Below are 14,434 nucleotides of genomic sequence, written 5' to 3'. Positions count from 1 at the left end.
ATCTGTGACAACGATTAACACCTTTTAGACAACCCACAAATCAAACCCAACCATATCTAATCTAATCCAGCCTCATATCTGAAACCCAAAGCAACGGCAAAAAAGTTTGTACAATTTCACGGCAACTTCCGGAGCTGCCGACAAACGCGGCAAGCAACCGGCGGGCCTTCATCATCTCAGCACAGGTGTACACTGCAACCACAACTCCATCTCCAAAACACGCTCGAAGCAGGAGCTCCTGCGGTCGTGTCATATGGCGATGGCGTCGCAGCCTGTGCTTGGCTTCTGGAGATTTTTCCTCGGCAAGAAAGCGCAGGCAGCGTGGACGCGGGGCACGACCTGCGTCCGAACGCGACGCCATCCAAGTGGCATGTGTTCGTGTGATCCTCCCTCCCTGCAGCGAGACTGCGAGAGCCGAGAGATGATGTGCAGGATGCAGGCTGCCAGGACACCTGTCCAAGTGCTCTGGATGAGCTCACCCCTGACATGCGTGCACGAGGATTTGGACGAACTCTCTGTTTGGAGTTTGTGGTCTCATTTCTAGACCCCTTTCTGTCGGGCTACTGATTTTTTTTTACTCCAATTTTTGGACTGACCATTTACTACTGACGATATATGTTGCTACTAAGATCATCTTCAATGGTTTTTTTAGGTATAAAATCTCTTCACGAAAGGATTTTTATTTTCTTCAGCACTTTAACGATTTTCCTTCACAGTTACTGTCACGAACGGATTCCTAAAGTAATTTCCTTCATGACAGTATTCTCCCTACTTTTACTTTACGAATCCTTTCGAAGTAAAGTTGTTAAAGATAAGAGAAAATAAAGAGAATGAGAACGGAGAGGAAAATCGAGAAGTAAACTAAATGAAGAAAATATATTTAGAGATGGTCTAATCTAGATGCCGTTTACTAGTTAGTTCAACGTTTTCTAGAGAGCAGTTGACCAGCCTGTAAATTTTAGAAAACGCATCGACTAGAATGGAGTTGCTGAAGTCTTGCGTTTACACGCACTGGTTGAACTGTTCATGTACCATCACAAAGTGGCTCTCAGGAAACAAAGTGATGCTTATGAAAACTGCCAACAACCCTGGCATGCATGTGTCAGTGTCAGTTGCGCCTGCCTTTGCGCTTTGATCTGACTTGTGCTTGGGAAGAACTTTCTCCCAGTTTCTTGAGGAGCAAGGGAGGTTCGAGGTCTAGTAAGTAGCAGTGGCGTTGCTGCATCTGGAAACCTGTCCAGGTGTACATCATCCCACAGAGATCGACCAGACAGACAAAAGGCAGAGGTGCAGAGCCACCAAACTGCATGCACAGGTAACAGGTTGCAATCGCACCCATGGTCCAGATAGGGCATAGGCATCATCTCGCTGCAGTTGCAAACGATCCTCTGTTTGACGAAAACCAACACTTGATTTGACATTCAGATGTTAGCAGTTGAGTGAGCGGAATCTGAATTAATACAGCAATCGTTCGTAAGCCGGCGTCATGCGTAGCGTCACCCGTCGAAGTCAGCATTTCCAGGTCAAGCCACATGCCCATTCTTTTCTCGATCCATCGGGATCGGGGGATGGAAACACGGCGACGCGGTTTGGTCATCGGGCATGAAGCTGCGTGGTGCGTCAGCGCTTAACTAAGCATGCCCGCGGCAGCAACGAAGGTAAACCAACGCAGTTTACCAAGATAGTTTAAGCTCGTGCTTTATGGACCGTGGAGTGGTGTGAAGGCAGGCGCAGCCCGACGCAGCGAGTCAATTCAACTGTCAGGTGCTCGATTGGATTTGGAAGGACGGCCGGAGGAGGCAACACGGACTCGCCGGCTCGGTTATTAGGTTGCGTTTGGCAGGGTTTCGGATTTTTCGATTTTAGTATTGGATAATGCTGGCAAGCAGACGTCCGGAGCATCGACATTTGATTGGGCCGGTCCGTATACTCGGATCCGAAAATATTATCTTCTGAGTTAATTTATGTGTCGTTTTAGACGTTTAAATTTAATATTTCAGATGTAATGAAAATTTGTTACAATAATTATTTTCATATGTTGCATTCCAGAATCTCTTACGTATAGATTCGAAAAAAAAATTTATACATTCGAGTTAATTCTTATATTTTCGCATCTCCAATGTTTCAGATATTCAAATTTAATGTTTCAGACGTTATGAAAATTTGTTGCAATAGTTATTTTCATATATTGCATCTTGGAATATCTTGGGTACAGATCTGGATCTGAAAAATTATACTTTTGAGTTAATTATTATATTTTAGCATCTCTAATGTTTCAGATGTTCAAATTTAATGTTTCAGACGTTATGAAATTTTATTGCAATAGTTATTTTCATATACCGTATCTAGGAATCTCTTGCGTACATATCTAAACCCGAAAAAATTATCCATTTAAATTAATTTCTATATTTTCACACATCCAATATTTCATATGTTCAAATTTTATATTTGAGACGTTACGAAAATTTGTTGCTATAGTTATTTTCGTATATTGCACTCAATTCTACACCACATAGCATTTGCCTGAAATGTTGCGTGCAATATGACGGGATGTTGCGGTGGGAATTTTTCTCTTAGAATCGGATGCTGTCGGAGGATTAACTCCTGTCGCAGGGATCTCGAGAGACCCCTTTTTAGAGATTCGGCCGGGGGGATGATCCTGAATAAGTTCGTCGGAGAAATGAATGAGAGTAAATGCAACGGACGGTGGTGGGGGACGACCTAGTGCAGAAGGAAGTAAATGCACCGGATTTTTAGACAGGTTTGGGCCGCACGGGGGGTAACACCCTACTCCTGTATGGATGCAATAACTGTCCTGGGGGAGATCCCTCAGGGATATAGCTGGTTACAAGAAATATGATCTATCTAAGAGCTTGAGGCTCCTTGTTCTTCGGCCGGAGCTATGCTCAAGCTTGCTTACAATGTCTCTGTTTGCTTGCTTGGTTCGTCGTGGGGTTTGTCTCCTTCGTTGTTGTTCTTTTTTCTTCCTCTGTGTGCCGATTCTTTTATGCACCCGTCGGCCGCGACATACCCCAAACGGGAAGGAAGGGGCACAAGTTCCGAGACGCCCTGACTGAGAAAGGCGTCATCATCTCCTCTGGGCGAAGTGACTGGGGCGGTGGAAAAACGCGGCGCGCATCCGGTCACCTGTTGCTGTGGACGCCCTGGCAACGGGCGCCGTTGAGAGGGCCCACCGGGCAGCCACCGAGCCACCCGGAGTGAACGCCCTGTCTTGTTTCTCTGCCGCGACAGAGCGGCAGGCGGAATGCCTTGATCCTGGTGATGTTATCCCGAGACACACCGGATAATGCGGGATGGGACCCATGCAATTAATAGCCCCACGCGCCCCTGCCAAAGCATGGCAGGGACTAACACTGCGGCGGGAGCAGTTGGATGTGTCAGACCACGCACGCTCATTAAATGCGGCTTCGGCCTCTGACTGGCGGATACCTCATCGGTGGGCCCCTCGGGGGTCTTTCTGGGTCGTCGGGGAACCGAGTGCTCGGGGGTACTATTTACCTCCCCGAGCACTCTCTCCCGAGCACTCTTGCCTGATCCTTCGGGGAACCGAACGCTCGGAGGCCGTCACGCGCAGCCCCGAGCATTCTCTCCCGAGCACTCTTTGTGTGGAACTTTCAGGGAACCGAGTGCTCGGGGACTGCCGCTCACAGCCCCGAGCACTCTCTCTCCCGGAACTTTAGCTCTTCTGGTCATCGGGGAACTAGGGTGCTCGGGGATGACCTGGCACCGGCCCGAGCACTTTTCTTCCCGGTACTTAGACACCGCGGATCATCGGGGAACTGGGGTGCTCGGAAACCAAAGACTGTGGCCCCGAGCACCTTCTCCCGGGACTCGAACTCTCCTTACCCCGCGGGAGAGACCTCGCGGGATGGCGATACGTGGTGGATGGCTGGCCTGGCCTCGGGACTCAGGGACCCCCGGTTCCTGATACACTGACAGATGCATACAACAAGCTATTTTTGGCACTGTTTTAGATATTGTTCAAATATTACAAATGTTATTTTTAGATGTTACAATGAACTATTGGCGGACTATTGAAGTATCCAATGGATGAGACGTCCGGACGCTAGCATCATCCTTTAGTTTTTTTATTCTGTTTCTGTCAAGAAATATTTCTATATTGAAGGAGAGTCAGCTGGGGCAATCGTTTAGCTAGTATGGCAGCTTTGGATTCTTGAAAGAGCTTGTGAGAGGAGGGAGGTAATTCTGGTGAGAAATATTATTGAATCATATGTGAGTCAATTTATACGTAATTAGGTAACTTGTTTAAATCTGAAAGTTACTTGTTTCTCAAATCCTATATATCAAATCGACAACTCTATCATTAAAATTTGATAGGGATTGTTAAAATATTATTGAATTTTAATGTTTTTTCTGAGCTTTTCTTAGCTGGGCTTGTGACCCATTTGGTTTGTCGGGCCTAAGCCCATGCGATGAAGCACATATATGCATCAGGTCTACTAGGGAAGAGAGAGGAGTGAGCATACGTGTGCTTGGGAGAGATGGGGCTAGTGGTAGCATGTGTGGCGGTGGCAGCGCTTCCACCTCTGATTCCCTCGGGTCGTGGAGCTGGAGCGCGTGGTGGTCGCATCTAGCTGAGACCAGCTCCTTCTCATGGGAGAGCGCGGAGGAAAATTTCTTTCCTCTCCATTTGCTAATTTTTTCTCCTATTTGATTTTGGTCATTACCTCTGAACTGGAGTTGTGCTCGATTTGGGGATTCATAGATTGAAAAGATTGGGTGGAGATGCCTTGTGTTGGTGCAAATCGGAGCTATGTGTGCCGAGGCTCGCCTAAACGCGCCGATGTGGTGTGGTGAGGTTTTGTATCTCTATCTTTCTCGCCGATGGCAACAACGGTGAATAGGATTTCTGGGACAACGGCATGAATGTCGTGCCTAGCCTGGATCACTGATTCATTTTAGTGTAAAGTACTATGAGTATTTCAGGTTTCACATCTCTTACCCTCTGCTCAATTTTGGAGTGTGGCTTGATTTTATTGTTCTGTGATGAAAAATTACACTGCAATTGTGGTTGTATTCTTAGTATATTAGTTTCAGACCTATGGTGTGCTCTAGTTGTTTGATTATTCTTGGTTGATTTATGGAACTAGTGCTGCTGTTGAGTCAGATTGATTAGTTGCGATCTAGGAAAATCATGATCTCATTGTTCAGTTTTGTATCAATGAAGATGTGAGGTGCTGATGATCTATTGTGGTTCTTACGGTTGCTATGGTCTGTTTTATCCTCTGACCTTATGTTTTTCGGAGTAGAATAACAGCATTGTCCGTCTTAATCTTTCTTCTAGAGTTATCATACAGGTTCTGAAACTAGTTTGAGGTTGAGAATCAGCCCAATTATGATGTGTAGATTGCAATAGTTAGGGAGCAGGATTTTATGTCCCGGGGCTAGTTGTTGCAAATAACCTGAGAACACTTATAATATGTTTTCCTGCTATTCAGTGTTGGTAGTTTACATGTGTATGTAATTATCTTCTGTAACCTGCTGATAATTACTTGTGAGAACATGTGTATTGAATTGTTTAGCTCTTGTTCTTTTTGTTTTGATGGGATACTGGAATCCAGTTTCATATTTTCGTAATATATACAACAGTTCACAATTGCTTTTACCAAACCAATTTATAGTACAAGATGCACAAATTTTCTTATCAGAAATTGGCTGTGGAAGTCAGGGTTTTGGATTACCCACGTATGCAAAAGACAAAGCAAACAAAGACAAAAATCTCAATTCTCAATACATAAGAGCGATCCTTAAAAACGAACAAGAATGATACCTCACAAATCAGGAGCCTAAACTTCAATTTCCATTCTAAAAAAGAGTGATTACCTTAAAAAAAATTAGGAGCCTAAACTTGAGAAAAGAGAGAGAACACCTGAAAGGAGATGGTTTCCAGATAAATTCAACCAAAGGCTTTGTTCGGATGGGCCGAAATCACGCCCCGTTCATGTGGATGTGCCGGAAATTCGTCCATCTGGATCTCGACGAGGATTTGGCCATTTGGGCTCCCAAACAAGGTTTGAGTTAGCGAAATTAAAGAGGTATACCTATGTGGCTCTTTTGCAATATACGACTATACATTTCGTTCAAGTGTTACTTCAAATTTTACATACATGTGAATAGCCTGTGGCTAGCAAGTGGCATCGCCAGCCTGCCCTTAAACCACATGAATTATTTTTGGGCAATTCCTTATTTGTCTAAGCTTTCATAATATGTGATATGCCATTTTATTGTCTCGATGACATGTGGATCTAGCCCGCTTTGTCAGTCACCAGCTACAATTATTCAGTTTCGCAGTGGCATTAGAGACGTTATCTATTATATTATTATTTGAGTGTTAAAAAAGTCTTCACGTTTATTCTCAATATCACAAAATTATCATGTTAATCGAAAAAAAGAAAAACATTTAGACCACTCATTACTATGAACATCTAACGGTCTAGATTAAATAAAAGTCAATATCAAATAGATTAATAAATAGCTAAATTCGGAATTTAAAACTATGAAAAATTAGCAATTCAATTTCCATACAGTTTGAGAAACAAAATATCTGAGTAAAGATTCTAAATAAAATAATAATTGAAATTAAGGTTAGAATAGAAAAAAAAAGGAAGATCTATATCAAATATAGTCTTAGAAAAAAAATCAAATTATTATAAAAAATCAATACCTAAATAAAGAGCCTATGTAAAATACAATTAATCAACAGTTAAAATTCATAATGAAAAATAAAATAAGAATTCAAAATTCTTAATAAGATAATAGATTAAGAAGTACTGTATAGCTCAAAATCATCGCATCAAGCAGACAACAGTCAATTTACAATACATAGGCAAGAAAAACCTATTATGATTTTGGTTCGTTTGCTTATACCTGACGTACGATTTTGATAGTTGATCAAAATGTATACAAATCAAAATAATACATGTATACGATTCGGGTATAAGTTTGAAGCATAAATAATTTTCTCTTCCACTAACATAATTGTTATCCCTTCTTCTAATTTTATGAGTTTTGTAACTAAATGGCGCTAAACTTATAAAAAAACTAAAAAAAACTAATTTTAATCAAAAGTTATCGTGACAAAATATTGCAGCGAGACTAGCCACGCTATTAACATGAGTAGCCTTACTAGTTCTAATTATTTTATGTACTTGACACACTGCTCCTATACTTTTGGATTAAGTACTATTCCTATAGAAATGTGCTCTAAGTGTGTGATTGATATCCCAAGTGTTTCGAGTCCTTGGATAAACAACATAATAATAGAATTTACACACATGATTATTTTTAGCTGTTATGTTTATAGACATGTTAGAGTATCTTCAGCAGATTAGTCAAATTCCACTATCCATATCTCTATCTGATTATCCACTCCAAAGAATTCCTTCTCTATATTTTTATACACTCCAAAAAATTCTCTCTATATTTCTATACACTCCAAAATATTCTCTCTATATTTCTATACACTCCAGCTGACTAGTTAAATCTCACTTTTCATATCTCATTTACATATATTGTATTCGTAACAACTAGTTTTTTCGCATGATATTTTTTTTGCAATGACTATTTCTTACAACAGCTATATTCCAACGGCTAGTTTTATCCTCTATATATGCACATCCATCTGGTCTGCCTCTTCCACATCATTATGGCTTTTCCTCTCTGGTTGCTCCTCCTGCATCGGTAGAGTGACTCGAAGTTCTTATACTAATGGAAGTAGAAATGATTTCTCTTTCAATAAGTAGAGCGAGATTGTTGAGTCTATTGAGCTATATCTATACTTATGTTTAGCCATACCGATAATAACATTTTATCTTCATACTCACAATTTTTTTATCTTTTGTTGTTTGATCTCATGAAGGAAGGAGATATTTGAAACGGTGATTCTTGCTCCTCAACTATAGACTAATCTAAATTTTCATCCTAAGCATTACCATCCCAAGCGCTACTGGATGGCGAGGCTACAATGATAGCGAGGTGTATGACTGCTCTACTAAAGCTAGCGAGGTGTATGACTGCTCTACTAAAGCTACGCTTTATGCTTAATGTCTAAATTTACCTATGATGAATCGGATGATCATTCTGCTGAAGGTGCTCTTGTATAAGACACACTCACGTACGTGCGTGTGCGTGCCATCCTCGTATAATCGGAAAAGAAACAAAAACAGTGGTTGTGCTGCTCTCGAGCGACCCTCGTGTACTGGATTCAACCCGACCGAGTTCAACCGAGCCCACAGAGGCACGGACGGACAGACCACTCGTTTCCTTCCTCACCGCCCTCCGCGGCGAACACGCCTCCCTCTCCCTCCATGCAGATCAAGGCATCCTTCCACCGCAATTGCACCTCTCTCCCTTCTCTCGTAGGCACCCTCGTCGTCCTCGCCTCCCCTAGACTGGCGTGGAGTGGAGATCCATCCGGGCTCGGATTGATTTCTAACTTTTGCTGGTAAGGAGGCGGCTTGCTTTGGATGGATTATTGTGCATTCTGTTCTGCTGAATCTTCTCTTTGCTGCGAGCCCTCAATCTTCTTCCTTTTTTTTTTCTTCAAATTATTGGGATCTCAAATCATAATATTTATTTCTGGGATGGACAGTCCAATCCGCCCGTTTTGTTGCGGATTCGCTTGCTGCGTGGTGGAGTGCTGCAATCAGTTTTTTTTTTCCAAAAAAAAAAGTGCGCTTCTGTCTCTTGTGCATACGTGCAGCATTGTTAATGCGTTCTCTGGGAAATGCCAAAACATTTTTGATACGCAACATTGCAACATTTGGAGGATTTGTAAGGAAAGGAAGGAGCAACAGCGATCTGTATGCGCCTGGGGACATAATCATTTGAAAATGTGAGTTGATTACGGTCTATCAAACGGGAAATCCCGTGGCGTGGCATCTACAAATGCACACAGATACCATCTAGACACTGGCAGTTCGGCACCATCAAGATTGAAGTGGCATTGGGAAGCCATTTCATTTTTTCATTATTGTACCATTTTGTCATATATAATTGAAAATAACGTTTTATGCTGATTTGTTCTAAATCCGTTCTTGTGATGCCGAGGTCCCAACATTAGTCTGTATGTACAGTTGCAGGTGATCAAGATCCAATAGCGGAAAATAGAATGTTGTCATGTTACTGTTTAGATGACACCAGATGATAATGTGAGGTTCTGAATGCCATTTCTGTGTTGTATTTTGCTTGAACAAGTTTATTAGATAAATAGTTGGAAGTACTAATCCATAATTTTTTTGGATGTCGTAAAGGCCCTTATTACTTTAAAGAAAGGTAGCAAGCTTATCAAGTATAGCCAGAAGGGAAAACCTAAGATTCGTGAATTCAGACTTTCTAGTGTAAGTTCTTGTTTGCATTCGTGTAATATCAATGTTAGTGTCTCATTACAGCATTTTTTTACGCAAAAGCCTCATTACAGCATTAAATACAGCATTTTTTATTCTTTCTTATTACAGGATGAAACATCATTAGTTTGGTATTCCAAAAACAAAGAGAAGTGCCTTGGACTGTCTTCAGTGTCTAAGATCATTCCTGGACAGAAAACTGTAAGTTGAAGCGCCAACTTCCAGTTTCCACTGAGTTTGGTGGTTACTTCGCTGCTATAAACTCACAACTACAGTTTTTAGTATCGAAGAATTTATCGAGACTTGGGTATGAAGTATAGTAATCAAATTTGTCAGACATCTGAAATTGACATACACGAATTTATCTTTTTTATCAGGCTGTTTTTAGGAGGTTTTTATGCCCTGAGAAGGACTACCTGTCATTTTCCCTGATATACAAGAACAGACAACGCTCCCTTGATCTGGTAAAAAATAAATGCTTTATACTCTTTTTTGTTAACCGCTGGTACAAGCTTTGCCTCTAGATCTACCTTGTACTATGATTTATGGAGGACAACAATCACACGAGATTCTAGCTGGTCTACAGGTTTGCAAGGATCAAGCTGAAGTTGAAGTCTGGTTTTCAACACTTGAGACACTAATTACTTCATGCTGTAAAAATTCTTTGACTCCTGGTCTAAGTGATAGAATATCATTTTCTGACGTGAGTTGATCTTCCTAAATAGTTTGCTACATTGTTTACAATTAATTCATATATGATAAAATTTCTCTGTGTGTGGTTTGGTTTAAGTATTTGAGATTGAAGGATATAACCCATAAATTACTCAGGCCATGTTTGGGAAAGCTAAGCTTGATTTAGAAGCCATATTCTTTGAAAAGCCAGCAGTGAAGGCCTTCAACTTGCCTAAGATGCCCAATAAGCTGCACCGATAAACCATCTTATTTATCCTATTTCAGTATGAAAATTTGTAGTTGCAGAAGAGCATATGCCTTAAGCACGGATGTGATCTCTGTTTTTCTTTTTACTGATAAATAAATCACGGAGGTGCCATTTGGTCCTTATTTATTTGATGGATTAGCTAGTATATCTAATACATTACTTACCTATAATTTATCCTTTTGATCCCGCTTGTATCAACTGTGACTGCTGGAGGTTGGACTGTGCCTTGCCTTTTATCAAAGATTGCAGAATTTTCTAATTTAACATTTCTTTTTTTTCTCAGGAAGTATCGTATTGTCAAGATAGCAATTCGTATGATACAAAACTAGATATTGCCTCAAGTATTACACGTAGTTTTCACTCAGCTACTTATAGCACAACCAATTCTTTGAGTTCTGCAAGAGCAGATGTTGGATCGGATCGTGCAAATATGCTAAGAGCAAGTGCAGGAGACAGTAGCCGGCTTAGTATTTCCAGTTCCCCTAGTTCTTCGAGTCAAGGTTCTGGAACTGATGACATTGAATCCCTTGGTGATGTTTATGTGTGGGGTGAGGCATGGACTGATGTGATCTCCACAGAAGGATCCTCGAACTATTTGTGCTCCAAAGCAGACGTTTTAGTTCCTAAACCGCTGGAATCAGATGTTGTTTTGGACGTACAGCAGATAGCCTGTGGTTCGAGGCACATTGCTCTTACTACCAGGCAAGGAGAAGTATTCACATGGGGTGAAGAACTTGGTGGGCGTCTTGGTCATGGAACTGATGCAGATATTAGCCGTCCCAAACTTGTTGAATCCTTAGCAGTGTCAAATGTAGAATATGTTGCGTGTGGGGAGTTCCATACTTGTGCTGTAACTGCCTCTGGTGATTTGTACAGTTGGGGTGATGGATACTACAATGCTGGATTGCTTGGGCACGGTGTCGGAGCTAGCCACTGCCTTCCTAAACGAGTCTCAGTACCTTTAGAAGGGCTTCAGGTATTGTCAATTGCATGTGGCTCATGGCATTCAGCACTGGTCACATCTAGTGGAAAAGTGTTCACTTTTGGTGACGGGACATTTGGTGCTCTTGGACATGGAAACCGTGAAAGCGTCGCATACCCAAAGGAAGTTGAAACTTTGAATGGATTCAGAACAATGAAAGTTGCCTGTGGACTCTGGCATTCCGCAGCAATTGTGGAGACAAGTAGTCAGGCAGGCATGAATGTGGTCTCCAGGAAGCTATATACCTGGGGTGATGGAGACAAAAATCTTTTAGGTCATGGGGATAAAGATGCTAGGCTAGTTCCTACTTGTGTTCAATCTCTCATTGATTATAATTTCCATCAGGTGGCCTGCGGACATAGTATGACTATTGCCCTCGCTACATCCGGTCATGTTTTCACGATGGGCAGCTCTAGCAATGGCCAGCTTGGGAATCCGAAGTCTGACGGTAAACAACCTTGCCTGGTACAGGATAGGTTGGCTGGTGTATTGGTTGAAGAGATCTCATGTGGCTCACACCATGTTGCAGTCTTGACTTCACGAAGTGAAGTGTATACATGGGGGATGGGCGCCAATGGAAGGCTGGGACATGGTGGCATTGAAGATAAGAAAAAACCAACTCTTGTGGAAGCATTAAAAGATCGTCATGTTAAAAGTATAGCATGTGGTTCGAATTTCACGACCTGCATTTGTATACATAAGTGGGTTTCAGGTGCAGATCAGTCCGTCTGCTCAGGTTGTAGGCAACCGTTTGGCTTCACAAGAAAGAGACACAATTGTTATAATTGCGGGCTTGTTCATTGCCATGCATGTAGTTCAAGGAAAGTACTGAAGGCTGCTTTGGCCCCAACTCCTGGCAAGCCACACCGCGTATGCGATTCATGCTTCATGAAACTGAAAGGTGCAGAAACCAGCAGCAACAGTTCATATAACAAAAGGAATGTCATTAATCGTCGCTCCATCGATAGCAAAGAGAAGTCAGAGAGGCCAGAAATAAGACCTTCTAGGCTTGCAACAACATCACCAGCAGAACCACTAAAGCAATCAGAAATAAAAGCAGTTAGAAACGAGATAAAACCGGATCCTATGTCCATGATGAGGGCGTCCCAAGTTCCGTCCATGTTACCGTTTAAAGATCTCGCTTTTGGTGGAACATTTGGTTCAGTTCCATTTCCAACTAATACAAAGCCCATGACAATGGCAGCTCCAATGGCAATGGCCATGCCTTCGATGCCACCATCTCCTCTCATAAGGAAGCCAAGTCCATCTCCTGCAAATCCTCTCTGTGGTAAAAGTGACACTGATAGCTTGAAGAGGACTAACGAGGTGCTGAATGAAGATATCTCAAAGTTACAATCTCAGGTATGATTTAGAATAATGTAAACTTTTCTACTTTATTGTGTTTAGCTGATGTTGATAAAAATCATTTAATTTTTAACAGGTTAATAAATTGAAGCAAAAATGTGAAGCCCAAGAAGAGCAACTGCAGAAATCTGAAAGGAGAGCTGAACATTCTGCCTCTATAGCTGCAGCAGAGTCTTCGAGGCGTAATGATGTTTTGGAGTTCATTAGGTTTCTTGACAATGAGGTACAGCAGTGAACTACTTTTGCAAGATACTATGCAGCTCTTTAGCTTGCATGATAAGCTTTTAATTGCCTACAATGCTGCGTACTTGAGACTTATTCAAATACAAATAGAGGAGTGGTTCAATGATATTTCGAATGAAACAGGCATAATATTAAAAGCATTTAGTGTTAATTGAAATAAAGAAAAACTTGAGTTGATGTAAGCTTTGTGGCTCATGAAATAGGACTTGTTTCAATGTACATGTTTACTTGACCTGTCTTAGAGGGATACTCACAATATCACGTCGTTTCATTCTTCAGCTCAGGAGTATTGCAGATAGGATGCCTAGTGATATTGCTGACAGCTTAAAAACCTTGCGAAGTCATTCAGAGAGATTTCTTACGGGACAAAGTCGTCATCCACCGGAGGTCCCAGGCCCCAGTGGACATGAACAGCCTGGCCTCTCAAGTGGTGGAGGTACAACATGCCATAAGTCAATAAGCATGGGCAACCTGGTAATGTCTCAGGATGGCAGTACTGGAAATGCTAGTGGCTCAGCCGTTTCCATGTCGAGTGAATCTCCATGCCATCGTATCATAGAAAACGGCTCGAGGGCCAATGGCGACTTTGCACCAAGGTATGGTACTCATGGAGAAGTGCAACTGATTGAGCAGTTTGAGCCAGGGGTGTATGTGACACTGATCCAGCTGAGAGATGGTACCAAAGTATTCAAGCGTGTTAGATTCAGGTATCCTACAACAGCCCCTCTTCCTCTATGCAGCATATATCAGAGCTTGATCCATATTTTTCCTCGTTGCGTGGGAAAAAGAAAGACTATCATATATGCTGATATGTGATAGTCTGAACGTTTATTAGTACCAATTATCTTCTTAGCACAAAACATAATTTCAAAACACTCCATAATGTTCATTTTATTCCGAATCAAAATTACCTATGAGTTCTTTTTGTTGTTCTCCAATCAGCAAGAGGAGATTTGCCGAGAACCAGGCGGAGGAATGGTGGAGGGAGAACCAGGAGAGAGTATTCAGGAAATACAACCATCCGACTCAGCAGGTTCCTCTGACACCGTAGGCAAATGCAGCATCCCCTCATGAGGAATACTATCGTCCACCCTTCTGAACTTAGTTTTAGAAGAGCTTTTGGGAGAAGCAAACTCCTGCATTTTGCTTGGAGCTTCCCCGATGACGCGAACCTCTTTGCGGCAACTCTGATGAGATAGATTAGATTGTGAAGATACTGACATGTTTCCATTCCTTTGTGCCTGCTTACTGAAATGGCAGTTTGCGGTACTTTTGCTGACCAGAAGCGCTTGTAGTTTGTCGCGAAAGCTTTCTTTTATTGGCAGGACGGCCTCCAGTTCACCTCATATAGCTTTTTTTTTCGTTACTGTGCCTGATTAATTCGAGGGCATGTGAGATTCCACCACATTTTGGCGATGATCAGAAGTCTTGCAAATTTGATTAGAGCCAGCAGAATTTGATAAGAGTGTTATTTTGTGCCACTGAAAACAGGTGGGAGCCCTGAATGGACGAAACATT

The 14,434-nt window shown here is 41.9% G+C and overlaps 1 protein-coding gene across 2 annotated transcripts; it reads left to right on the top strand.

Moving 5' to 3' along the window:
- Positions 1–8,027: 8,027 nt before the first annotated feature.
- LOC133884777 (PH, RCC1 and FYVE domains-containing protein 1-like) lies at positions 8,028–14,253 on the top strand. Of its 2 annotated transcripts, XM_062324327.1 has the most exons (9): positions 8,028–9,191; positions 9,294–9,380; positions 9,498–9,587; positions 9,764–9,850; positions 9,973–10,089; positions 10,610–12,670; positions 12,750–12,896; positions 13,196–13,623; positions 13,859–14,253. In XM_062324327.1, the coding sequence occupies exons 1-9, from the start codon at positions 9,174–9,176 to the stop codon at positions 13,965–13,967; spliced, it is 3,144 nt and encodes a 1,047-aa protein (XP_062180311.1). In that variant the 5' UTR covers positions 8,028–9,173; the 3' UTR covers positions 13,968–14,253. The 2 variants fall into 2 exon arrangements, with proteins under 2 accessions (XP_062180311.1, XP_062180310.1); XM_062324326.1 differs by lacking the exons at positions 8,028–9,191; positions 9,294–9,380; positions 9,498–9,587 and having other exon boundaries at positions 9,685–9,850; positions 9,962–12,670.
- The last annotated feature ends 181 nt before the right edge of the window (positions 14,254–14,434 follow it).

The sequence above is a fragment of the Phragmites australis genome, chromosome 11 (genome assembly GCF_958298935.1).
Source record: "Phragmites australis chromosome 11, lpPhrAust1.1, whole genome shotgun sequence".
NCBI lineage: Eukaryota > Viridiplantae > Streptophyta > Magnoliopsida > Poales > Poaceae > Phragmites > Phragmites australis.
This window is presented reverse-complemented; position numbering and strand designations above follow the sequence as displayed.

Excerpts from the sequence above, each read along its gene's own strand:
- LOC133884777 (XM_062324327.1), top strand. Across the intron at positions 9,588-9,763 it reads TCATTCCTGGACAGAAAACT|GCTGTTTTTAGGAGGTTTTT; the intron begins GTAAGTTGAAGC and ends CTTTTTTATCAG. Across the intron at positions 12,897-13,195 it reads TTAGGTTTCTTGACAATGAG|CTCAGGAGTATTGCAGATAG; the intron begins GTACAGCAGTGA and ends TTCATTCTTCAG.